This window comes from Kryptolebias marmoratus, linkage group LG18 (assembly GCF_001649575.2).
Source record: "Kryptolebias marmoratus isolate JLee-2015 linkage group LG18, ASM164957v2, whole genome shotgun sequence".
In the NCBI taxonomy this organism is placed as follows: Eukaryota; Metazoa; Chordata; class Actinopteri; order Cyprinodontiformes; family Rivulidae; genus Kryptolebias; species Kryptolebias marmoratus.
The window spans coordinates 9,578,831-9,604,529 of NC_051447.1; the positions used below are offsets into that span (position 1 = coordinate 9,578,831).

Below are 25,699 nucleotides of genomic sequence, written 5' to 3' on the forward strand. Positions count from 1 at the left end.
AAACATTGTTCTCTCTGAAATCTACTTCAGCATACTTAATTTTTTTTTTGCCTCATGCTACTTTTAGCTATCCTTTTGCTATTTTAACTTTAAATTCTGCTATTTTTAGCTAGCTTTTTTCTACTTTTAGATACACTTTTGCTGCTTTTGCACACCTAGTGTTTCACCCCTAGCTTTCTGCTAGTGTTCTGTATTTTGAACGTTACCGGCAGTCATTCGTGGAATAAATCTTCATGGCAACCTGGGGCCATTTGTCAAACCAAATAGTTTGTTTTGAATTTTGACGCCTTTGCTTTTATTTCTGTTTTTACAGTTTTGTGGAAATTTTTCATGTTTAACATTGGTTTCATGCTGTCATGGTTAATATCACTTGTTTTGCTGAGCACTTTGTTACGCTTGCATTTAAATGTTTTTATTTATTTATTTGTCGGACCGGAAGTCGCGTCAACGGCTTTTATTTTGAAGAGCCCCTTAGTTTTGACCGGAAGTTCCTGCCGCTGCGGCAGCTTCATCGGGCAGACTGGAAGGAGCAGCAACCGGAGCGGCAGCAGGACTGGAGCGAGCCTGGTCTCAGCCTCATGTTTCGTCCTGGGAACTTCTGCTCCTCCTGTCCGCTGCCGAAACTCTTCTGACTATATTTATTTTTTTATATATACATATATATATTATTTAGCATCAAAAATTAGCCGGGAAGTGGCCCGAGCCATGGAGCTTTATTGCCTGGAGTCGGACATTACCGTGAAAGCCCAGCGTGACCCAAACATCCTTTATGATGACAGGGTGTTGCAAAGTTTATTAACAATTGAGGACAGTTTTTTACCACAATGTTCGTATTTTCAGCGGGTTCAGAAGGATATTCAGCCTTATATGAGACGAATGGTTGCAGGTTGGATGCATGAGGTTTGTGGAAACTTATGCATTATTGGGCTAACTGCTTTAGCTAATGCGCTTTTTTAAGTTTGCTGATATCTTAAGGCTAAACGTGGCTTTAAAATGTGTTTCGGTTAAAAAAAGAGTGGTTCTGGTGTCTTTCAATTGTATGAGAATGACTCACTAAAGGCGTGGGGGAGTCGGAAATTCCTAAAGGCGAAAATGCAATGAGCCTAGCTCGTTATTTACATTGCTTTACAGCTAAAGTGTTGGCATTTTTTTGCTAATTACTTAGCTTAGACGACAGTGGAAGAGCCGTGCTTAATTTACATGCCGGTGAATCCCGACGTTTTTCCTGCCCAATAATTTTTATTAATTTTTTAAAAAGTGACTGAAGCTGAAGGCAGAGGCAGGGCAGCGTGCTGCAGGGAAAGTGCTTTCAGTTTTTCAGCACAAAAAAAAAGTTCAAGCTCCTGTTTTCTGCGACTGTCTGAAACGTTTTTTCGCTCACTTTTCACACCTCTTGATTGAGTTTTTAAATTTTATTTAAAGGGTGTTTTAATTTAGTGTTTAAACATGAGGCAGAACCCAACGAGGAAGATGATTTGAAATACGAGAGGGGGGGGAGCAGAACGACTTCCTATTGAACTAATTTGTTTCTGTTTTGACTTTAATTTGTTGGGTAAAGAGTCATGAAACCCTGTTTTACCTTTTACGAATCACCAGTTACATTTAAAGGAAGGAAACAGCTTTTATTCTGCATGCAAAACTCCCATCTTTAAACTACTCGTGCCCTGATTTAAAACCAGTTTGATTGAACTCCGCTGATTTAAATGTCCCCCTTTTGTTCTCCCCCAGGTTTGTGAGGAGGAGAACAGCAATGAAGACGTTTTCCCTTTAGCCATTAATTACTTGGACCGAGTTCTGGCGGTGATGCCCACGAGGAAGAGCTATCTGCAGCTCCTGGGAGCCGTGTGCATGTTCCTGGCCTCCAAGTTGAAGGACTGCAGGCCCATATCGGCGGAGAAACTCTGCATGTTCACGGACAACTCGGTCACGCCACGAGATCTGCTGGTAGGAGCTGGGATTTCAAACGTCCCATTCATTCATTCCCTCGTTCTGTGGGAGCATAAAACGTCACGTTTTTTTTTTTAGGGGGGATGATTTCATAAAGCCTAGAGCTGAATTAGTCTCACAGGAAGTATCCCTTTTTTTTCTTTTTTTTTTCTTTACAAGTGAAACCCTGAACAACACAAGCAAATCCCTGCTGTAGGTCCATGTGGACTGCAGAGGGGTGTGATGCCATCTAGTGCCAACAATGCAGCACAAGACGTGGATATCCTTTCAGATTTAGGGATTTCGAACACATGTAGGGTTCTCTAAGGGCTGAAAAGGCGACTTTAGTTTCCCCTCAAAACTCTTACCTTTACGTTGAATCATTTAGTGGAATACTTCCAGGTGAGGAACAACATTCAAGCTTCAGGACAGGGTGCAGGAACGTTGTTCATTATATGACACGTTCTCCAGAGTAGCAGTTTTGTGTGGATTTAATTATTTATGTCCATTGGCTGAAAACAGCATTCATTTTCCTCTGTCCACACACAAAATTGTCCTTGAGCTCTTGGCAAAAATGCCAAAATCCTTATCAGAACAATTAGGATTGCTTTATTTACGCTAGAGATGGTAATGTGCCTGATCTATTTCACTATGAGCTAGGAAATGTTTAATTTTGTTCAATTATTATTTTTATTTTGAACATCAGTGCTGCACTTTAAGGTTATTTGCATTTTTCTAAGTATAAGCTAAATATATCTTAGTTCAGAACTGCTGGGCAGATACATTTAACATCTTTATCACAACAAATACCACTCAGACGTGACATTTTTTAAAATTTCTAACATTTTTATAACAGTTCAATATAAGCAGTTGGCTTTGTTTTAGCTGCTTCGAAGCACGCTAAACTTGAGTCGTTGTATCCGTTTCCTAAAGGTAACTAAAGAAATGAATTAAAATATCAGAGAAGGGATTTTCAAGGCAGCTGTTCAGGAAGTGAGCACACGGTCGGCTGGGAGGCTCCACCCTGCTCATCTTACAATCGCCCGTATCCAGGGCTAAAACGGGTTCTAGCAAGAAGCTGGCGGCAGGTTGTGTGCAGGAAACCGACACAAACGAGAACGACGGCGAACATTTCAGATGTCGAAGGTGCACTTGGTGACGGGGGAGGGACTGCCCCGGCGTAGCGTTGGGGTTTCGCTGCTTACTACATTTGAGTTTTAGGGGATTTGCTTTACGGTAGAGGAAATGACAAGTTTTATGAAGTGGTTTTCAGTCACCTTTGTTTCAAATGCTAATTAGTTGTCAGTTTAACTTGGTAGCTCAATTCTTTTTCTAAGTAACAGTTTAGCCTTCCAGTGACTTAAATAAATATAAATGTTTCTGTTGATTTGTAGAGTTATTTAGCCATCTATGATACTTTAATGTTAGTTGGTGAGTTTTGGAAATATCAGTGGAAAAGCTGTCTGCCCTAATCCCGGCATAATGGAGCTACTTTGTGCTCGGTTTTTGGCCTTCAAACAGCAAAATAAAAAATAAAACATTACATTGGAAAATATCATGTAAAAGCTCAACTGCATGTTCAGAAATCAGCTTTCTCATTCGAGAAAACCCACAAAACTTGCTCTTGTTCGCTTCTTACACCAAATTTGATGCAAGTTGCTTCCCTAAATTCCGTTTCACAGGAAACAGTCGTGTTGAAGCGGACGGCCCTCAACTTGTGGTTTTTACGTGACCTTTAAAGTGTCAGCTTTACCACTGCCTGAAAATATATGCCTTCCTTAGCCGAGCTGAAATATTAATCGTGGACGCCAAACTACTCATCTTTTGCCCAAGGCAGATGGATTAATTTCAGTCGTTTAGATCTGAAATTAATATAGGAATGGTAAAATTCAGTAGTGGAGGTTGGATTCTCCAAAACTCCACAGGCCATGAAGCCAGTATCTCACTGGGCTGCGACTGTTGGCGACAAATTGCAGAAAACCATCTGCTAGGGAGTTTCCAAAACGTCTCAAAACATCTGCGAGGGTACTGGCATTATAGATTAGTTCTAGGGATGTGTACTGTCACCGTTCTCCTGAGCAAAAAGGTGAGTGAGGTTGAACAATACCAACTAGATATAGTTGGGCTCACCTCTACACACATCTTGGGCTCTGGAACCAAACACCTGGAGAGGGGCTGGACTTTTTCCTACTCTGCAGTTGCCCAGAGAGAGAGGCGATGGGCGGATGTGAGGGATACTTACAAGCCCCTGGTTGAACGCCTCGGTGTTGGAGTTTTACTCAGGGAACAAGGAGGTCGCCTGTCTGCGGTTTTCAGCTGCAGGGGGTAAGGTTCTGATGTTGTTGGTGCTTATTTACCAAACGTCAGTTCAGATTACCCGGCCTTCTTGGAGTCTCTGGATGGTACCCTGGAAGGGGGTGCCATCTGGGGATTCTGTTGTTCTCCTGGGTGACTTTAGTTCCCATGTGGGCAATGACGGACTCATCTAGAGAGGAGTGATTGGGAGGAACGGTCTCCCTGATCTGAACCAGAGTGTTGTTCTGTTACTGGACTTCTGTCCTGGGCATAGGCTGTCCATAACGAACACCATGTTTTGAGGATAGGGAGGTCCAAATGTGTACTTGTTACCAGGACACCAGAGGCCAAAGATCAATGATCCATTTTGTAATTTTGTGGCCCTATGTCTTGGACACCTGGGTACCTGGTGGTGATGGAGGCTGCCAGACAGACCTGGTAAACCCAAACGAGTAGTGAGGGTGAACTGGGGAAGTCTGGTGAAGCCCTTCAGAGTCTTCTCTCTGCGTTTTGTTGGCGACTTCAGTCCATGACCTGCAGCCTGGACTGGGGTGGTTCGCAGTCGAGTGTGAAGCAGCTGGGTGAGAGTCGCCTTCTCCAAGTCTGAGACCGTGGTTCTCAACAGGAAGAAGGTGGAGTGCTCCCTCCGGGTCAGGAGTTAGACTCTGTCTCAAGTGGAAGAGTTCAAGTATCTGGGAGCCTTGTTCCCGAGTGATGATAGGATGGAGCAGGAGACAGATCGGGACCTCATCCTCTGCAATGAGAGCGATGCTTCGGTCTGTCGTAGTGAAGAAGGATTGGAGTCGAAAGGCAAATGTCTCAATTTACTGGTTCGTGTGTTCTAACCCTCACCTACGGTCATGAGGGATGCATCTTGAACAAAAGAACAAGATTCCAGATACAAGGGGGTGAAATGAGCTTCCTTCGTAGGGTGGCCAAGCTCAAACTTTGTTATAGGGTGAGGAGCTCTGTCATCTGGGGCAGCTTGGATTAGAGCCCCTGCTCCTCCGTACCGGAAGGAGTCAGCTGAGGTGGTTTGGGCATCCTATTTGGCTGCCTCTTGGACGCCTCCCTTCTGAGGTTTTCCAGGCACGTCCCACCAGGCAAAAACCCTGGGGTGGACCAAAACTCACTGGAGGGATTATGTATCCTCTCTGGCCTGAGAACACATATGGATCCCCTAGGAAAAGCTGGAGAGCGTCGCTGGGAAGACGGTGTCTGGGTTTTCCTCCTAGACCTGTTGCCTCCACAACCCAATCACAGATAAGTGTTAGAAGAGAGAGTTCTACTCCAAAATGAGTCAATACTATGTTGTTTTGGCTTTGAAATCTCGGGACTGGGTGATATTGCAGGAAGTGTATGTCGTCAACGGTTGCAGCTCGGTGGGATACAGACTACAGGGCAGGAAAGTATTTGTGATGACTTGGTTACTACAGTGTTTGAGGACATCAAGCTCAATGAGGTTTCATTCCCAGCAGCCGAACATCTCACTCCTAAATGGCTTTAGCTGGGATAGGGGTGGAGACAGACTGAGACCCGATGTCCTGTAGGTAACTATAAAGGTCTGCTACCTCTGAGACAACCTAAACTTTAACGTCCACCTCTATTCACTCAATATCTGTTCAAATTAGTTTAAAGTCAACACCTCAGCAAATTTAGGGGCACCATTGTTAGCATTTAATCACTTTGTCATGAGCCTCCCCCTCATGAGTATTTCTTTTATTTCTTTCTGCTTTAATGTTTTTTTTTTGTTGTACGTTGATTTAAAATAAAATGTTCAGTGGAATTGGTCCGGCCAATTTTCTTATTTTTTTTTTAACAAAACAGCAAAAATTTGATTAAACAAGAGCTTTCTGTGACGTCAGCATCTTAGTTTTTTCATATGTTTAAGTATTATTAACCTAAGGACGATATAAAGCCAGGAATAATTTTGAAGCCTGCCCCTAGTGTCTAATTCGAAAGGCTTCAGCATTGGCTTCACTTTTCAGATGTGGGTGTTTTTTAAAAAAATTGTTTACGAGTTTACCTGTGCTTTAATATATTTTACATGGTTTTTCATTAACATTCAGACATAAAAATCAAAACTTTTATGTCCTGAGAGCCACAGGAGTTGTATGACTCTTAATAAAAGCAGTTTTTATTCCCACGTAAATCCACAATATTCTATTGACATCTTTAGAGATGCATTAGTCACGTCATCGCTTTGATTATAACAGAAACAGAACAGGAAAATGTTCAAAGACGAGCGAATTTGTTGCTCTCATATGCAAAATAACGGAACGACGGGGGGGTTAAAGATGAAATGTGTGCAGGTTTTGTTTGCGCGGAGACCGACTGAATGGAAGTCCTTTTTGTGCTGCTGCTCATGCAGTGCAAACTCACTGTAGCTGTTTGAGGCTTGTGACAGGAAGGAAGGGGCTTGCTGTCTCATTGGCAGGCCCTCTAAATAGGGCAAGGCTTGTCACATGCCGGCGATATGAACACAAAGGATGCGAGGGATGAGAGAGGCATGCAGATAATAAGATACAGCGAGGAGAGATAAAATGAAGAAATGCTACTCTTCTTACAGAGCTGTTTCCTCTGGGAAAAGGGACAGACTGTGATCTTTTTCACGGTCAATGAAAGCATGGCCGCATGCCAATTAACCCCCTGACTGAGGAGATTTTACTAGGAATCACAGTTTGAACTGACTCATTCATATTTTCTCAACTTCCTTTCTTTTTATGTGTGTTTTAGGAGTGGGAGCTGGTGGTGCTTGGGAAGTTGAAGTGGAACATTGCCTCGGTCATCCCCAATGATTTTATAGAGCACATCATGCGCAGGCTGCCCCTTCCCAAAGACAAGCTGGCGATGGTCCGCAAACACACGCTGACATTCATCGCCCTTTGTGCCACAGGTAACTCCCCTGCCTAACGTTAAAGGTGCTTCTTTTTTTTTTTCCTGTACTAGTTTGCTGCCTTTTTTCCCCCTCTACATCCACCAGAATATTCCCACACACACTAACATTCTCTCATCGTGAGTCATCTGTGATGTCTTTCGTCTGTGCAGACTGCTTTGTGCACTTTCATGTCTTTCCAAAGCCTCTAGTAAACTTTTTTTTTTCCCTCCCCTCTTCACAGCTGCTACAGCTAAGTGCCTGGGGAACTCCTATCGGTTCCGTGTTTAGAATAACTACATTCGCTCGCAGTCGCTGCGTGATGCTGTAAGCCGCACTCGTGTAGACGTGCCGTGCCGAATGACTGAGGTGCAGCTGAACTCCTGCGCCGCTCGCCCTGCATTGTTTGTTGACGGGGCGGGGGGAGCTTCCAGGTTTAAAGAGTCTTGGCAGCAATCCAGCGATCTTCCTTCCTCCTCCCATCCTGGCCTCACATCCAAAATAAACTCTGGAGTCTCTGAAAAAAGAAACGGGGGGGAAAAAGGAAAAAAAAAGAAAAGAAAAGAAAGCACACAAAAAACAAAACTTGCGTCCCCTCAGGCCTCTCCTTTAGCTACGTTTTCATGGCATTCCTTTACGTATACAAGGAGTCCTTTTAATATTTTCACATCCTGAACAAAAAACACTATTGCAAGATCACCTAATACACATGAGACTTTGTCACAAGGCTGCTTTTTTATCTCCTAACACTTTTCAGCTAATTCAGTGAAGGAAATTAAACAAAGGAGGTCATTTGGGTGTGATAAAATTCCGCACTAACGTCATTGTGGTCAGATCTGACCAATTGGTACTTGTTTACTTGAGCAAACAAGATTCCTTTAATGACTTTCATGCCCTGTTGAGCACAGCATCCATGTCATATGTATATAAAATTATATATATATATATTTGGGTGTGTTTCAGTGGTTCTGCTATTCATAAGCAGCTGCTTATATCAAAGCACAAAGCAGCCACAGTGGGGAGAAGAAAAAAAGGAAAGGGAGGCCTGCTGTGGTTTCAGCAGTAATGTAAATGTTTGGAGTTTTATACAGAGTTGAGAAGTTATTCTATTATTGGAGGAGCTCCTCCTTTGGACACATGGTTTCCTGGGTGCAGTCAAAGTCGATCGGGCCACCAGAACTGGCTTGCGCCATGTTGAGAAAAGCCCTGTTTGGCCCTTAACAAGTGTGTGTCAATTCCTTTTCGTGAGTATATGCCGAAAAACCAGAACAGGCCCGTTTGCTTTTATTGCTGCAGGTAATTGACTCTTTCCATTGAAGGCTTTCAAAGTGTTTTTTGAGGGGAAGGAAGCTTGACAAAACCAAACAAAAGAAGAGTCAAAAAGGGGTTGAATTATGCACGCGCGGTCTATTTTTATCAGAAATCAAGCGTCGTTCCGCTATCGTTTGAAGGATTTGACTAGAGCGCAGTTTCAGGCAGTGCTTTCTGGAGAGCATTTATGACGCTGAGCTGTTTTAAATACATCATGTAAATTTACAGAAATAGAAGTTTATAAGAAACGAGAACTGGAGAACAAGAAACCCGTGCCTGCAAAGCTGGCCCGTTGGTGTTAGTGTTGTCAGTGCATAGTCGCACAGAAGTGGAACGTCATTTTCAGGTTATTGTGAAGAAACCGGTTTTTATCTTGCTTTTTTGATGTTATTACTGTATTCGATGAAGTTACTCCAGTTCTTCGTAGCTGCTCGTTCTTCCACCCGGGTCTGCTGTCGCTTCAGCCTCTCGGACTTGGATATGAACTCGGAGCGCTCCGCTCCGTGAGTAGGAGGATTCCTTCTCTGCTTTTGTAATCAGAGCTGAGATTTCTAAGAAGGAAACCACACAGGTTCAAAACGGCTCCTGCTGCTGAAATCCAGACTGTGGGAAAATCGGGGGTCCTGTGCGTGGAGCCGATTCAGTCTTGTGCGCTTCCTCTGGACTGACGCTGCTTTCAGTTTGCCTAATTTGCGCATCGACTCTCGTTTCTCCGGCAGACGACCGTCTCGCCATGAACCCTCCATCCATGATAGCCACGGGCAGCATGGGAGCAGCTGTTTGTGGCCTGCAGCTGGACCACAATGACCAGAGGCTCAGCCGGGACAACCTTACAGACCTGCTGGCCAAGATCACCAACACTGAAGTGGTGAGTGTCAAACACACCGGAAGTGATCACTCAGCAGCGCCAAAACAATGCCGAGCTAATGGCTGGGGGGGATTGTATTATCGCACGCAAGCAGCATAAAACACTCTTTAGTAAACAACAGGGATGACTTCAGTAGTGGCAGACTGAAACTATTTACTTTTCATGGAGAGAGAGGGAGAGCTAGCTCTGGGTTCTTGGCCGGAGAGCCAGACTGCTGCTATAAAGAGCAGCGGCAGAGGGAATGTCTTCCTAAAAACTCGGAGCCCACATTCTTGTGGTGGGGACGCATGCAGTTTCTGTGAATGCCTCCCACTTTAGCTGTGTACCCCTCCTGCTGGAGGAAGATGTTTGCAGTAAAGACGAGAAACATCTTTTTTTTTCTTTCATGAAATTGATGTGAAGAAGCGGAGCGTTATCCAAGCTGTCGTCAAACTTGCAGGAGAAAATAAATAAAAACAGCTGAACTCACCTTTAAAATACTCAGTTAACATGGTTGAGTGTAACTAAACGTTACCATCCTGTTCACATATATTATAAATGGATACAAAAGGTATGATTGGACAAAAGCGATGTATTTCTTCTAGATTCCCACGTAATGATGTTGTGCAGTAATTAGCTTTTTGTCTGTTCTGGGTGTAGATGTTATCAACTTAATATCAGTTCAGGGACCTCCAGAGGCTTTTGTTTGTCATGGTGAAGTCAACATCTTTTTGTATGACATTATCAGATGTTTTCCTGTACACATAATGGAAGTAAACGGGTTTCTGTGACATTTTATTACCTAACGAGCCTAAAGGTGTAAAGGTGATCAGTGGGCCGTACTAAGCTTTATAAAAGGTGTAGGATTTTAAATGCAGATTACTCAAAGTTTAGTCTTTTGTGATGAATATTAATTGTTCGGTTTGAAAATCCATAGAAACGCTGTTGCGTTCGAGTTTGCGGTTGCGTTGCCATAGTAATAATACGGGCCCCGCAACCTCGCCGTCACAACAGGCGCTCCGACAGCAGCCCATAGGGTTCCAATTATCGGTACATTTTAAAGGAATGCTGGCCTTTTTTGCAAGCTTTGGCTCATTCTCCGAGGGTCTTGCAGCAGTCAGCTCAGGGAGGCAGACCTCCCACATGTTCAACACACAGACCTGCGGGGGGGTCGGCAGAGAGAGAGAGGATCCCCTTTCATAAGAAAAGTTTTCCAAAAACATCCGGTCCCACTGTTCTGCATTGTGCTTTACACCCAAATTCAGAGGGTCGGGGGTGCAGGAGGTCAAAGCCATTTCCTCCAGACCTCCACGTGAGGCTGACCGTGCCGTAAACCCAAGCTGGGGGTCGGCGGGGTGGGGGGGAAAGAATCAAGTGTTTCAGATGTGCTTCTCTGCTGCCCGGTGGACCCCCTCGCCAACAACTCCCTCCTGTGAGCCTTTGCTCGTTCCACAGACACGGAACGAGTCTCATGTCAGACAATTCCTGTACCCGCTGCGCAGCGTGCTGTTCTCTGCTGTTGGTATCGAGGGGGGGGGTGCTTGGCACTCATTGTTCTGGTCATGATGCAGACAGGACCACCTACCTGCAAGACGTTTAATTCCCCGCTGGTATGCCAAGCATGTGAATAAAACTGAACAAATGCAGCAGAAATGCCAGGGTTTTGCACGCTAGTGTCTACATAAAGATGTACAAACTGTTTGGAGGGAAAAAAATCAACAAAAACCAGTGGAGCATTCAGTGTTAAAGCTTTGGACTGGTGCATTTTTACAGATAATTGTTTTTTTACATTTTATGTGCTTTTAATACTTGGTGTTTTTGAAGTTTTACAATTTGTTGAGTTAAAATTGAAGCATCTGATTAAAGAAGCGTTTAGATTTAGGTTGAGGAACGCTTTAAATTAATGCTAAATGGTGCCAAACGTGAACAAAAAGTGGACATAAAGCAGACTAGAAAGACATGTTTTATTCGCTCCAGAATGAAAAGATGTTGGATGGAAACGTGTTGTTTAACAACTAAACCCCCCCCACTGTTTGGTTCCAGGACTGTTTGAGGGCGTGCCAGGAGCAAATAGAGCGCGTGCTGGCCTCCAGCCTGCAGCAGGGCCAGCAGTACTGCCAGGAGAGTGGCGTCCGAGGCAGCAGCAAGGCGAGGGAGCAGCAAGACCAGTCGAGCACCCCGACAGACGTGCGTGACGTCAACTTATGAGCTCCCCTCGTCGCCGGAGTCGCACAGCACTCGCGCCTGCCGACCGATGAACTGACGGGAGCGAGGGGGGGGCGCCCGCTGCCATTATCCACGAGCTGCCCCTTGATTGACGGTGTGACAATCTATGAACTTTTAGATCCTAAGAAATTTATAGTTTTTCACCTTTTTTTTTCTCCCTCCCCTCGTTCACGCCTTGTTTTTTACGGCGTAGTTTCACCTTTTGTACAGGTCACATGTAATCAAACAAACTATTTAAAAAAAAAAAAAGACTGTAATCCTTGAAAGCTTAGGTTCCTAGAGAGGTAACCTAAAAATATTTTCATACTTGAAAAAAAAATAAAACTATATTAAATATTCATAGTTCTTTTGATAAAACAATTAAATGATATATATTTAGTTAGAATTTCTTTAGTTTAACAGTCTTTAGTGAGCAGTAAGCGCCTTTTTTTTTTTTTTTTAGTTCTTCCAGAGCTTTACGGAGATTTTCCTCATCTGAAAATCCACACAGCAGTAATTTAAATGCTGATCATTCAGTGTATAGCATGCAAACTGAACTGATGTCCAACTAGAAGATGCTTACTATTTATGAGGAAGAGCGGCGGCTCGGAGTGGGCTGGGCCCGCTCACAGGAGGAGGAGGAGGAGGAGGTGAAACGCTTCTGAGGAGTAAAGCTGTGGCTACTGTTTCAAAAGCTACGGATTCCCCTGCCAGCTTCAGAGCGCGAAGTTAAAAAGGACCCCGTTGACATGTTCCGAGTTAACCAGGGCTACGTTGTTGTGCTGTTTTAGTGTAGCTCATAGTTGGAGCACAGTTGATTTTTTTTTATTATTTTCTTTTTTGTTTTTGGAAGCGATTTGAAGCTTAGTTGGGTATTTTTGATGCCATGTTTAAAAAAAAAAAAAAAAAGAGTTCAGGCAAGTTATTTTTATAAGGTTTTAGTGGAAAAAGAAGCAGTTTAGATGGGTTTTTTGAAATGTTTTGAAACAGAAAGCATGTGGAAAGTGGTTTTGAGAAAAAAGGAAAAAAAAATAGGAAAGTTTGAGCCGGACGTTTGCGAACGGCAGCGAGGAAGGTAACTTTGAGCTTTACGTTTCTGCAGTTGCACGAGACAGGAGTGACGGGAGGAGAAATGATCCCTCGCCGTCTTCGGGATCGATTTGGGCGTTTTGCAGTTTCTCCTTTAGAAAATAAAAATAAAATAAAATTATCCCATGGAGCTTGTAGTGGAGAGGGGGCCATGGAATAATGATGCACTTTTAAAACACACTCCTTAAGATGCGTAAGGGGGCGGTGGTTAATTTTAAAAAAGAAAAATCCTTTTTTTTTTTTGAAGGGGAGGGGTGGTGTTTTTATTCTAACTTTTCTTTTAAGTTATACATTTCTTTCTGGGCTGGATTCCCATGGGGTGATGCATGTTGTCTCCAAGCTTTGCCTCGACCGGTGAATAGTCATAGAATCAGCGTTATAGTATATCATATAAACTAAGGCAAGCCTCATGTAGACTTCAGTGTTTATTTAACCCTAAACTTGAATTTTTTTTTCTTTTCTTTTCCCCCCATTTCCATTTAGCTTCCTAACCTCTTTGCATTGGGTCTGTTGAGAGTGACGTACTTCCTTGAATAATCTTCCTTTGCTTTTTGAGCTGCAGTTTGAAACCGGCACCAAGGCCGTTTGAACCGTGTATATAACCAGTTAACATAAATGCTTGAAATCCATAATATGTTTTAGAATCTAAATGTAGTTTCTAAATTGTATTGATGCTTGTTCGGTTGTACTAAAAGCCAAAAATGTCTTCTCCCCCCCCAAAAAAAAAAAAAAACAAAAAACAAAACCATTGCTTTAAAAAACAAAAATGTTTAAGGCTTTTAAATGTTTGTACATTTCCAAAGAAAGAGATAATCTACAACAGTTTCTTGCTGCTATTAAGCTTTTCTTTCCTAGTCTTACACAAAAATGCCTTTGTGTCACTTGTGTGCTGCTATATTATGTTTTTTTGTTTTTAATGTAACAAGTCAGCTTTTTTGTTTGTGTGAGAGGGACAGTAACAGTTTGATGCGGGACTGGACGTTCTTGTTTGCAGTCATATTTGATTAGCATGTTTTAATCATTTATTGTTGAAGTTGTATTTTTGTCCTTTCTTTGTTCTATCATATTCTTGCTGCTTCTCGTGTACCTCAGGATATTTAAATTGGATTGATAGAGCAAGAACCCATCTCACCAATACCTCATCACACTTCACACCACATCTTCATGGTGATTTCTTGGACGGGTTTAACTTTTTTGTTTTTTAATTAAAAAAAAAAAAAATTCTGTCTTGTCAAGAAATGTCCTCTGCCAAATACCACCTAAAGAAGTGCCTGCAGCCTACATTTAAAAAGGCTTATTTCATATATCTGGTGCTATTATTAAAAAAAAACAAGCAAACAAACAAAAAAAACCCCTTTTCCTGTTTTTGTTAAACATTTATCAGAAAAACAACAAAAAAGTTTTCTATTGAAACGTCTTTGGATTGGTTCATTTTAATAAAATGAAATGTTATTTTTGAGGTACCTATTTACACAAAGTTTTGCAATTGTTCTGTGGTTGGATTTCAAATCCCTCTCCCACTGTCCGTATGAGCAACCACACAGTGTACCTCAATGATTTGTTCTCAATAAATTGGCTTTAATCACTCGTCTTGTTTGTCTTTTAAATTGTTTTGTCTTACAGGAGGGCAACTTACAAAGGCTTCATGTTGAGTAGCTATGTTAAGTAAACAATACAAATCAAATGGTCTGATTTTAGGTTTAAGTAGTTTTGTTTTTCAAGTTACCTAAAAAAAACAACTGTTCAATAAAATAGGTAAAACCACATTTACATCAGGATATTTGATAAATGTTTTGCAGGAATTTATAATTTATAAGCATCCTTTTGTTGTAGTGTTATTTTAAAATACGCTACAGCAGTCAAAATAGTTAAAGCAAATTGTTTTTAAAACACATTTTAATAGTTTCCTCTAATGTAGTTTGGGTTTTTTTGCTCAGCACAGGAAGTATTTTAAAAGGTTACGCTGCATGGCGTCATGACGTAATTCAGCGACGTCTCATTTCTGATGACGTAACCAGGAAGTAGCAGGAGGGCATTGGAAAGCTTCGTTAAAATGCTCACGTTCAGTTTAACGTTGGTACGACAGTAAGTAGATATTTATTGATTAATTTTCTTAATTTTTGTTTGTTTGCTTTAAATAAACAGAATGTTTGTTCGGTTGTTAGTTGAGGCATGTTGGCTGATATCTGCCGGCTAACTTAGCTAAAGTTAGGCAACAGAAAGTCGAACTGTTCAAACTATCGGCCTGTTTAAATAAAGAAATTTATTCGTTTTTGTTTTTTAAATGGTTGAAATTGCGGCAAATTAATGATTTTGTTTTCAAACAGTGGTGAGACGCAGTACAACAGAGAAAAGCTGCTACAAGGTAAGCGTCAATCCTACGAATGAATGAGTGAATTGGTGCTTTATTTATCCTTGGAGAAAGTCATTAAAAATTTAAGTTTTTCTTTAAAATAATTAAAGTAATATATACATAATTATTGCTTTCCTTTGTGTGTATTTATGAAAGGTTATTTTAAAAAAATGGAAATATTATTGTATACAGCCATAAATATAACCTTTATTGGGATTTAGCTATAAGAACCACTGAAAATAAATGAATTTATTAATGAAATTTACACGAGTATCTTTGTAGATGAAGTAAAACTATAAAATATTGATAGAAATAGTGATTTTAAGTCAAGTTTTTTAAAAAAGTATATTTAAATTGGACTGGTCGTAAAGAAAGATGTGTAACAGGTTTTTCTTTACATATCCCTTCTTTTTGATATTTGTACATTTATTGTTGAGAAGTAAACATCAAAAATGATTAAATTAAATGAATCTTTTTAACATAAAGTACTAAATTTGTCTGTTATTTTTTTCTGTTGACACAGCAGTATATGATGCATTGTTCTAGTTTTATTAGCTCAAAGATTTCCAGAATATATTTCTTTAAAAAAAAAAAAAGTCTGATTAAGGATTAAACCTGATTCCATTAATTCAGACTGAGAACCTTGTTTTCAGGTCAGGGAGTGGACACTCCTCTGTCAGAAGTGGGCGTGCAGCAGGGGGAAGCAGTCGGACAGTACCTGAAAGACGTCAGATTCAACAAAGTGTTTGTTAGCAACCTGCAGCGAGCCATGCAGGTAAGACACTTACATACAACATCAACCATCTGTGCTTGGTAAAAGCTTAAATCCCCAAGATGTTGTAAGCGGCAGGCATTGATCCAAAAAGCTACGTGACCAGTGAGCAGCACTCCAGTCAGAGCTTTTAACAAATTTACGGAAAGTCGGATGAAAAACGAGGATGTGTTGGTCTTTAGGAGGGGGGAAAAAAAAACCAGGATGCGAGAGGCAACTGATGACCACATAAGAAATATTTGTATGAGCATTCATGTCTCTGTGGTCTTTGACTCACTGCTCCTGCTGAGGTATTATTGAGTCTTCGGATCATCCGTTTTATCCAGAAACAGATTCTTTAGTCAATAATTCCCCCTAACTGGATTTCCGTCTGCAGACAGCTGAGATGATTCTGAGGAACAACACTCACTGCTCTGGCATGGAGATGGTGTTGGAGCCATTACTCCGAGAACGGGTGAACTCTGATGTCCTGCCACCAAATGCAATAGTTGCACATGGAGCAGCGTGGCGGATATCAGGTCTGAACTGTGGTTTTGTCGCTCGTGTAGGGTTTTGGCGTCGCCGAAGGCCGCCACAAGGAGGATCTGAAGAACATGGCCAACGCCGCCGGCCAGTCGTGTCGTGACTACACACCGCCAGGAGGGGAAACGTTAGACCAGGTGGGTCATATGGTGCCCGTTGGCCAAGGGTGCAGGTTAAGGTTCTGTTTCTTGTATGATGGTGCCACTTAGTGGTCAGTTTATGGTACTACACTGTTAAACTTCTAAGACTTAAATAACACCTAAAACTTGAATTAAAACATTTTGAGATATTTATTTTCAGTCATAGCCATGCACATGCTGGTTCTTTGACTTTATTAATAATATTTTGCATAGTTAATGCTTCTACAGTGTTGCTGTATTCCTGTAAACAGCTACTTGTAAATATTTTAAGCCTTAATTATGCAGAGAAGAGTAAAGTGCAGCAGTTTAATGTTCTCGTTTGGAGCTTCTACTTTTTTTTTTTAATTCACATCTTCTCGTTCCTCCTCCTTTTGCAAAGAATGAACAGTTTTGAAGCTAACTTACCTTCAGAAGGGACATGACGCTTAGTGCTGGAACCTCTAATTAATTCAGCTTTTGCATATTTCCTGGAAGACGTTCATATAAACCCAACTACTGACTTGCATTCACATGCACAAAGCCCCAGTTTATATTATTGTAGTCTAAACTCTAAAGCAATTTCAGTAACACACAGATATCCAATTAGTCTTTCAGTTTGTTTCTGAAAACCATTAAATATGAAGCAGTACTTATTTCGTAGGTACTCGTTGCTTTTAATTCCTCAGCTTTTATTTATTTATTATCAATGAAGCAGGCAAGTGGTTTCCTGAGTGCTAAATTCCCTGTTTTCTGTCCAAAAAATGGTGGAAACTATAAATAATCATCACTTTTGCTTGTGTAAAATCACTGGTGTAACAAAAAAAACAAATATTTTATTTATTTATTGTTTTGGTTGCCTTACTTGGGGGAGGACTGTCCTCTGTTGCCGCGGTAACTCGACAATACCCATTACCTGAAAGGGGGAGAGATGGCTCATAAGTTGTTGTTTGTTGGAGCAATTAGAAGTTAAACGAGGTTTCAAAGCTGCCCATTTTGCGTGATTTGTTCGGTTTGGCTAAAGCACTTTTAATTTGGAACTCATACCAGTTTGGTTCCGCCTGACATCGATGAGAATTAAACAACTTTGAGTTAAAGCTCCTGTTATATTTGAACCATAAAAGCCCAAAGATGTTAAAGGAAAAAAAACAGATTTTCTCCAGACTGCAGAGTTGCTGGCTAAGTGACATAACTTTGGTTGTTTTCCTAAAAATTTGTTGCTGATTAATCATTTAGGCTCAATTTCTTCGGATAAATACCACATAGGGACGTAGAAATGAAGCATATAGACAAAACCATAAAGCAAAAACTTCTCCAACCTACTGAAGACCAGGATTCATGTTAATCTTTTAGCTTCGCTGTTGCCCTGATTTCAGGTGAAGCTGAGGTTCAAAAAATTCCTCAAAGTCCTTTTTAAACAAATGCTGGATGAGTACGGATCGTCGGCACCGGACGCCTCCTCGGCGGCGCAGGCCCCCGTCCCCGCTGCGCCCGACACCGCAGCCGCCGCCAGCAACGGCCTCCACGGGGTCCCCGTTCACGTTCTGGTGGTGAGCCACGGCGCGTACATCCGCTCGGCCATCAGGCACCTAGTGGAGGACTTGAAGTGCGCTCCGCCCGCGGGCGTGAAGGTCTCGCACATGTTCTCACCCTGCCCCAACACGGGAATCAGCCGCTTTGTTCTCACTCTGAGCCGGACCGAGGCGGGCCCGGCGCTCTCTGCCGCTCGCTGCGTTTTCACCAACAGGAAGCACCACCTGGAAAACCTGCCAGCGGCTGAATATTGTAAAGGGAAGTAAAACTGAAAGGCTTTACGTGTGGAAGACGTGTGTACAGCGCATGAAGGATAGTGAAACTATCATCGTGGCTCACATCAGCTGTTTTACTGTTGACCACTAATTAAACTGAATGTACTGGACTGTATTATTTTAAAAATATCTCCTGAAAACTTCGAGCTAACGAAGGAAAACGTGCATTAATTTTTAAAATTGCTAATTTATCCTTATGTCATTTAATACCAAAGTTGAACCTATTTATTTCAGCACTGATGTCTGTTTCATACTGATGTGTCTCCTGTGGTGGAGAGGAGCTGCTGCTCATTTCACTTGTGCAATATGGCATCAAAACACTGAGCTGTAGTTTCCTCATAAATGTCGCATTGATTCGTGGAAAACTGACTGTAAATACGAGTTGCACGTGTGACAAATATGGATGTGTGTATTTCTTTTGTTTTCAAACTGAGTGACATTTATCTGTAGCCTGAAACACACAGCCTCCTGCTGAACACTGTAGTACTTGCAGAAGATGGCCTGTATCATCCTAATAAAACCCTTAAGCTTTTAATACTTGTTTGTTTTTTTACTCACATCAGAACTATATGTTCAGTCTAAATACAACAGATAGTTGTCTACAACAAGCAAGTGTTTGAACAAAACGGAATCGATAAACGGCATTCGTTAAAGGTCCGCATATCTGCTGCTGCCTCCTCCTGCCAGAGTTTTAGGCTGACACCATCTTCTGATGGAGAAGAACAGAGCTGTAGCCGATTTGATCAAATGTTGTCGGCACGTGTTGTTAATGACTGAGCTAAGCTACTACCACGTCGAATATTATTAAAGGTGCTGTTCCGCTTTAGCTTGAACGCTGCATCAGTTTTTTTATACTTCTACTCACATAAAATGGAGAACTTCACTCTCATAACTACATAAATGCATTTTCCGTGATCAATTACTGGATGGATCTTGTTGAAAATAGTTCAGTTCTCTGTTTCTGTGTGAGTACCTTAAGACTTTTAACTGCAGTCATAGTCATTTTAACAACGTTTTGAGAATTTACTAATATTTAAAGTCATATAGCGCCTCTTTTATGAGACTGAAGGATAGTTTACGTGGAGGACTGGAAGAGAAACGGACAAGAACTGCGTCGAACACTCGGCTGTGGAGCTACGTATAATTGTGTGCTTTAATAGTATTTTTTATTTCAAATAAATTCACAAGGAAGTGCTTGGCTGTCAACAGGGAGAACATTATTCTGCACCACTGAAAGTTTACTGTTAAGTAAGGATTTTGTTTGTTAAATCTATAGAAAATAACAAATTTTAGTTTGTCATTATTTGTACTGGAGTGACTGTAATCTGTGACTGAACTATCCTGCGTCAGCAACCAAACACTTTTCCATAAATATCATAAATATGAACTTTTTCAGCTATAACGGTTAATCAGCTTTGGCTAAATTGGTTTAAAGTGAGGCGTTCAGGTGCAGATTTAAAATGACAGGGGCTCAGCTGCAAGAAGAGGCGGAAAACCTCCGGGATCCTCCTTACTTCCCCTTTTTTAAAAGTTTGTTTTAAACAAACACACGGACACCCAACGTGCTTCTTCGAAAGTTTATTTAGTCCCACATTCAGATAATGCTCCTTACACAACAGCTTCAGCCCATACATTCAGAGGAGCCTCATGGTCTGGCGTATGTACATATTACCTGTAAAACATCCTCATAAATACCATAAATAACGAGCAAGGAATGGATTTAAATAAATAAATACTCTTTGGGACTGTTTTTTTTTTTGTGTGTATGTGTTTGCTGGTGGTGCACAGCACCTGATCGTTTCATAAGAAGATTCTACAATTAATTTCCTCTGTAATTATTTCTCTTCAAGTCATTGTTTGGAAGGAATGTTGTCGTTCTTTGACAACTGTAATTAAAACTGACGTACCACGGCACTGAAATGATTTGAGATCTGCTTATTTATGGCAAATGGTTAAAATATAATGCTTAAGACTATAGCGTAAAGGCATAACTTCTACTCCTACAACTATATTTGTGTGTATATATTCGTATTTAGCGACGCCTGCCTGGTTTCACACCAGTAGACAGGCTGTTTGGTCCTCCAGAGGTAGGATCAGTTCGGGCTTCTGTCTCGGACACATGGTTTGTCAGACCGGCTGTTAAAACATTAATGACATTAATGTAGTCATTTCATTCAGCCTTGTTGTTATTGTGGTGCTCCCGCAGGAAGGGACTGCATCCTCACTAAACAGCTCCGTGTCTGTTCATAAATAAGACAGCTGTGAGGAGATGCAGAAGATGAGTTATGAGTTTCTTTGGAAGTATTTACAGCTGGTCTGAAGTTGGAAGAGGGAAGCCGGTGCTGGCTTTTATCTTTTAAGACAATCTGTGCAAAAAGAGGGGGCTGCAAGTCAAGTCAAACACGGTACATTCAGTGTAGAAACACACTGTTTTCTCCTTTTTTTTAGGATTTATGACTACAAATATACAAGATATAAGAAGTCGGTGAAAATGAAGCAACTAAATTGCTCTGTTTGCAGTTTTTAAAGAGTCTAATGGTCAAACCAGACTCACACAGAAGGCATGAGTTGTAAAGTGTTCCCTGCAGGCTGGAGTCAGCCCGTCCTGGTCCCGGTGGTGCTGGTGGCCCCGGCGGCCCTGGTGGCCACGGTGGTCCCAGGAATCTGCCCTCATTTGGATGAGTGCACGTTCCAGGGGTCGTGGGAGGACGGAGCCAGCTGCGTCTCCCGGGACACGTTGCGTCCATCGTCCCCGGCCTCTGTCTCAGTCTCCGTCTCCACCTCCACCTCCGCCTCCACGTCCAGGTCGGTGTCGTCCTCCGGAGCCGCCCTGGAGTCGAAGCCGTCCTCGGTCTGCCACACGTAGACGTTGTGCGGGTCTGAAGGGTCCACGACCCGGTTCCTCTTCTCCCTGTGCAGCAGGAGGCGCTCCAGCGGCACCGTGTTCTTCTTGGGCAGGAAGAGCGAGGTCTGTGGCAGGTTCTGGCCCGGCGTGAAAACCTGCCGGGAGCCCTCCAGGTTGAACACGATCCCAGTCCGGACGGAGTAGTACACGTCCCGGTTGTTCTCCAGGAGCCTGTGGTTGAACAGACAGTCGTCTCTGAGGCAGGTGGGCTGAAAGAGGGAAAGAAAACAAATAAGAGAGAAAAGAATTTGAGCAGAATTTATCTTCAAACCAGAAAATACTGTAAAAAATATAGAAATAGAAAACAGCTCAAAATGCTCTGAAAAAAGGTGTATTTCTTTTCAAATCAGTTATCCTATGTGTTTGTACATGGCGTGTTATTTAGCTGTAATAATGTCTAGGTATAATTAAACTATAAAGTTATTTACAGTAAAAAAAAAATCAATATAATAAAACTAAATTGTTGCAGAAAAGTTTAAGCGTCAAGAAGACGGAGTTAGAAGTCATGCGTAAAACCCGGCAGAGGTGCCATACATCAACAGGGTTTTAAAAAATCGATTAAAACCAAATGTGAACTGGGAGTTGAGTGATTAAAAACATATCAAATAAATAAGATAAAATAATACAATCAACACGTGACGCTGAAGCGCGTTTATGCGTAAAAGTCCCGGGAAACCGGTGCGTAAAGGCGCTGGGAGCGTCAACACTGTCACTTTTTTTCAGTTTGAAGGTTACGGGGTTACATGTAGTTTGTATTTGAGATTAAAATGGTGAATGGCAGGTTGCCTACCGAGCTGAAAGGTTTGCCCTCCACATCCATGCACAGGTAGCGGTTGCTTTTGACGCCGAAGATCGCCACGCGCTCCCGTGTTTCAGCTTTCAGCAGAATTACACCTGCGAGGGAGAGGAAACGTGAAGCACCAAAAAGGACTGAAGAGAAACGTTACAGCTCACCTTTAAAAAACAAAACAAACAAAACTTTAAACTCTTACTGTATGAAGATCTGCTCGTGGTTTTGCGCACGGCGCCGTCCAGTCGGATCTCCAAGTAGAAGTTGTTGAGGTCCGTGGACGTCTGCAGGTGAACGAATCTCCTCGGGTTCCCCCAGGTGGACCCGACCAGGGGCGACGGGTTCGGGACCGCTTCCCCGGCCGGAACCCCCTGCAGGACAGCGAGCAGGAGCGCCAGCACGGTGTCCCTCATCCCCAGTCGCTTGTTGACGTCCATCCCCGGGTCAGAGCGGCGGTTTGCGCTGCTGCTGCTGGAAGCTCTGGGATGCTCTGTTGTGCCAAAGCTCGGTGGCTATTTAAAGCCCCCAGAGTGCCACTCCTGCGCAAATCCTTTGCGTAAAAAGAAAAAGAAAAAAAAAAAACAGGAACTCGCCCCCAAAGCAGAGGTGCGGGTTGCAGCAGCGGAAGGGCCACTTCCACCTCTGTCTGTTTATGCCAGTGTCGTTGGTCAAACAACAAGACTATATTTTTGGTTAGACCTCTTGACTCATCCATTTTAAATGGTTTCCTAATAAGCCTCTGGTTTGGGGGGTTTAATTTGGAGCAGGAAGCTGCATTGGGCAATATTACAAATTTAGAAAAAAAAAGAAAGATTTTGATTGAAAACCTGCAAGGGTTTCTTATTGAATCCAGGATTTCATCCCAAAGCTAAAATTGCTCTTCTATAAAAAATGTTGAAAATAGTTAAAAGAACCGTTTCCAATGAAAATATTTTCAAATTTTCTTGAACCACAAAGGGTTGGATTTGCTGCTTTGCTTCACTTTGCTGCCTTCACACCTGCACAGATCCACGTTTCCACTTTTTCACCAGCAGATGGAGACACTCCCTTACGTAGAGCCAGGCCAACTCTGAACCTGGATCTTCAAACCTTTTCACTGATGGAAATGCAGAAAGGAAAGAACCCAAGGGACACATGTAGTGGAAAAAAAGTTGACCCCCAAGATGGATCCTCGAGGAACGCCACAATCAATATGTTACAACCAATGCTTTCCACCACTGTAGTTATGTTGTGTTTGAGGCAAAAACAGACCAACTATCCATCAGTTTGGAGCTAACTTGACTTATTGGCCTACAGAGGAGGGTTCACTCTTACACTCAAGTGGAGAATGAATGAAAAATGAATCAAACTAGTTATGTAAACAGCAGCTATTGATCTGAGAACAATACAAGAAGTGGTCTGAGGTAGGTGATTTGGTGCCCCGTAGTCATCGCCAGGTCGAGTTAAATCAGTGGTACGAAATAACAGCACACTTCCAACAGCCAGCATAAAAAAAGCAAAACAAACTTTTACTATTTAGTATCTCAGGAATACAGTAGACTGCTGTGCACAGCACATACGTACAAAAATAAAAGGAAAAAACTTTACTCAGCATCGTCTGTTACCAGAAACAAATAGCTAAACTTTGTTTCTGGTTGTTTTTTTTTTTTTTACAGTGATCAGCAAACCAAAACCATAAGGCAGAAGGTGAGGTATATGAGAACAGAGGAGAGGAACAGAGTGGAGGTGGAGGCACAGTCCAACAAATAAAAATAACAGCACACACCCCTTAGTCAAGCTCAGGACTCAGGCATGCTAATATACATTCAAACACTAAATTAGATTATCCACATCTTAACCTGTAGAAATTTGAGCTCCGGTGGAAGGAAAAAGGAAGAGTTTAGAACCAAGATGTCCTCGTTAAGGTGCAAAAGTGGACATCTTAACGAAGTCCTCCCTGCTGTGCGTGCACAACATGAACTTCCACACCTTCCTCAGTTAAACTTCATGAAAATTAGGATTATTTTCTTTGTAACTCCTGACTAGAAATGTACATCAGTGCTTCTACATGCAGCATCATCTACAGTGGCAACTACTATTTATTATTATTCTTATTTTTAAAACTTGGCTCTGCTGCATTTCCGTCTGTGCTTGCGACAATGGAAACAAATAAGAGATTTATGTGCGAGGATAAGTCGAGCAGATGCTCTGTTGGCGTGTGTGTGTGTGGGGGGGTCGTTCGGGGTCGGAGCAGAAGCTGGTAGCAGGGGAAGCCTCGGAGCGGCAGGGGTGAGGTTCAGATCCGCGTGGCTCGGCTCATCGCCCGCTGCATCATCTCCGCAGATGCCTCCTCCACAGAAGTGTTACAACAATGGGATTCGTTAGCAGGCCGGGTTTGAAAATTCATTCAAGCCGGTCCGGTCTGAGAAAGTAAAACGGACTCTGAAAGGCTCACGTCCAAAAAAAAAAAAAAAGATGTTTGAAATTCCTGTTTCGGACTGGGGACCACCCTGGCCACGGGGGTTGAGGCAGAGGCTGATCAATGACTCTGACCTTGAACTAAAACAGGCTGAAATAAGAGGAGGAAGCTCGCAGGTTACAGCTGGAATCCAAAAGGGTGAGTTGTAGGGGTGAAGGCTGGGGGGGTATGCGCACAGGCAGAAACGGGTAGCGGAGCATTTTATAGTTCAGGTATGTGAGAGGCTGCCTGTCATCCTGGCAGATTCACATTCCTACAACAAAGACTCCGAGCCGACTCCGCTGCATACGTTTTTTGTTTTTTTTTTCCTGGGTGCTTCCACTCACACAGGAATGGATGAAGGCTGATGGAGAAACAAGCCTCAGGTTTTTTTTTTAAAGTCAACAGCTGCAGAAACTACACCGATAGATGCACTCTAAAGGACTTTTGGGAATTCAAAGAATGGGACAAGAAAAGCATCTTTGGAATATGTAACAAGATATTCGGACATACTAACGGTGAGTCTGCGAAGCACCTTCCACTTTGTCAGCAAACGGCTTCTTTGTTAAACTTCGCTCGCGTTTTGATGTTTAAACTTAAGCTTAGAGTGAACAGAACTATAGACGCCAAGTGATTAACCCTTATGCTTTGCCTCCAGCCCACCGAACGTGTTGTATTTTAGTCCTTCCAGGTACAAAACTTACTCATCTGTAATTGAATTTAAAACCATTTGCCTCCAGCTCCCAACACCCAACTACTGCAGTGCTGCTGCAGAAAAGATAGTCAAGCGAGGGGAAGAAAGAAAAGAGATCCAACGTCCTCCAACAAGCACACCAATCTGAAGGAAAAACAGGAAAAACACTGATGGAGAGCCGAAATGTTTTGGTATTTTGCTGGTTCGTTGTGCAGCTCCAGCTCTTTTGTGCTAAAAAAGCTCCTGAAGCTTTCATTCTTTTCCTTTTTTTTTTTCTCAGTTTGTTGCTATTTACATTGTTTTTCCGTTTGTTCTATCGTTTAGTAGACGACAAGCTAAAGCTTTGCATTTCATAAACAGCAGCAGCCTACTTCGCTGTGTGTGTGGGGAGGGGTTCTTCCAGAGACAAGTGTGCAGAAACGTCTCTTGTGTTTGCTTCGACCGCCCGGGCGATACTTGTGCGTTTCTCCATGCTGCAGCAGATTAGCATTCCAACCCTGGTCTCGATCACAGATTGTTTATTACTCAATCAGTCTAATTAAAGGAAAGAAAATAAACCGAAAATAGTTGACCCCACACCCCCCGCCCTCCCCTCCTCTTTCGAGGGCCTCTCTGGAGTGTCAGCCCTATTTCTGACTCCTCCGGGTGTCTCTTACACGGCGGGTTTTAAAAGCGCCACAAGCGAGAGCACCAAAGGCACCTTTAAAATCGCGCAGGAAAGGTGAGCGCGGAACCCAACCCCCACCCTCCCCCC

The 25,699-nt window shown here is 42.4% G+C and overlaps 3 protein-coding genes across 4 annotated transcripts in view; 2 read left to right on the forward strand and 1 right to left on the reverse strand.

Annotated features, from left to right (window-relative positions):
• The first annotated feature begins 705 nt into the window (after positions 1-705).
• LOC108233174 (G1/S-specific cyclin-D2-like) lies at positions 706-12,645 on the forward strand. The gene is made up of 5 exons (XM_017411457.3): positions 706-900; positions 1,729-1,944; positions 6,958-7,117; positions 9,127-9,275; positions 11,298-12,645. Exons 1-5 carry the CDS (start codon positions 706-708, stop codon positions 11,460-11,462), a joined length of 885 nt encoding a protein of 294 aa, XP_017266946.1. The 3' UTR covers positions 11,463-12,645.
• Positions 12,646-14,534: 1,889 nt separating this feature from the next.
• The window catches only part of tigarb (TP53 induced glycolysis regulatory phosphatase b), a 30,971-nt gene continuing 19,806 nt past the window's right edge, over positions 14,535-25,699 (forward strand). Inside the window, exons 1-6 of one of the 2 annotated variants that reach the window (XM_017411645.3) lie at positions 14,535-14,633; positions 14,876-14,913; positions 15,555-15,676; positions 16,050-16,127; positions 16,222-16,332; positions 17,688-18,654. In XM_017411645.3, the coding sequence (XP_017267134.1) occupies positions 14,602-14,633; positions 14,876-14,913; positions 15,555-15,676; positions 16,050-16,127; positions 16,222-16,332; positions 17,688-18,110 (804 nt within the window). In that variant the 5' untranslated portion in view covers positions 14,535-14,601 and the 3' untranslated portion in view covers positions 18,111-18,654. Of the gene's footprint in view, positions 14,634-14,875; positions 14,914-15,554; positions 15,677-16,049; positions 16,128-16,221; positions 16,333-17,687; positions 18,655-25,699 lie in introns of those variants that run through there. The other variant, XM_025004949.2, reaches the window with a different exon arrangement.
• Positions 20,653-22,373, reverse strand: fgf23 (fibroblast growth factor 23). Its single transcript, XM_017411646.3, has 3 exons — positions 22,017-22,373; positions 21,815-21,918; positions 20,653-21,233 (listed from the first exon to the last, which is right to left on the reverse strand). The coding sequence occupies exons 1-3, from the start codon at positions 22,249-22,251 to the stop codon at positions 20,790-20,792; spliced, it is 783 nt and encodes a 260-aa protein (XP_017267135.1). The 5' UTR covers positions 22,252-22,373; the 3' UTR covers positions 20,653-20,789.

What these genes read in the sequence shown, in the direction of transcription:
- LOC108233174 (XM_017411457.3), top strand. Translation starts at nt 706, where the DNA reads ATGGAGCTTTATTGCCTGGAGTCGGACATTACCGTGAAAGCCCAGCGT. An exon ending in TCACGCCACGAGATCTGCTG is followed by an intron (nt 1,945 to 6,957) that starts GTAGGAGCTGGG and finishes TGTGTGTTTTAG; the next exon opens with GAGTGGGAGCTGGTGGTGCT. An exon ending in CATCGCCCTTTGTGCCACAG is followed by an intron (nt 7,118 to 9,126) that starts GTAACTCCCCTG and finishes TTTCTCCGGCAG; the next exon opens with ACGACCGTCTCGCCATGAAC.
- fgf23 (XM_017411646.3), bottom strand. Translation starts at nt 22,251, where the DNA reads ATGGACGTCAACAAGCGACTGGGGATGAGGGACACCGTGCTGGCGCTC. An exon ending in CACGAGCAGATCTTCATACA is followed by an intron (nt 21,919 to 22,016) that starts GTAAGAGTTTAA and finishes TCTCCCTCGCAG; the next exon opens with GTGTAATTCTGCTGAAAGCT. An exon ending in AGGGCAAACCTTTCAGCTCG is followed by an intron (nt 21,234 to 21,814) that starts GTAGGCAACCTG and finishes TCCCTCTTTCAG; the next exon opens with CCCACCTGCCTCAGAGACGA.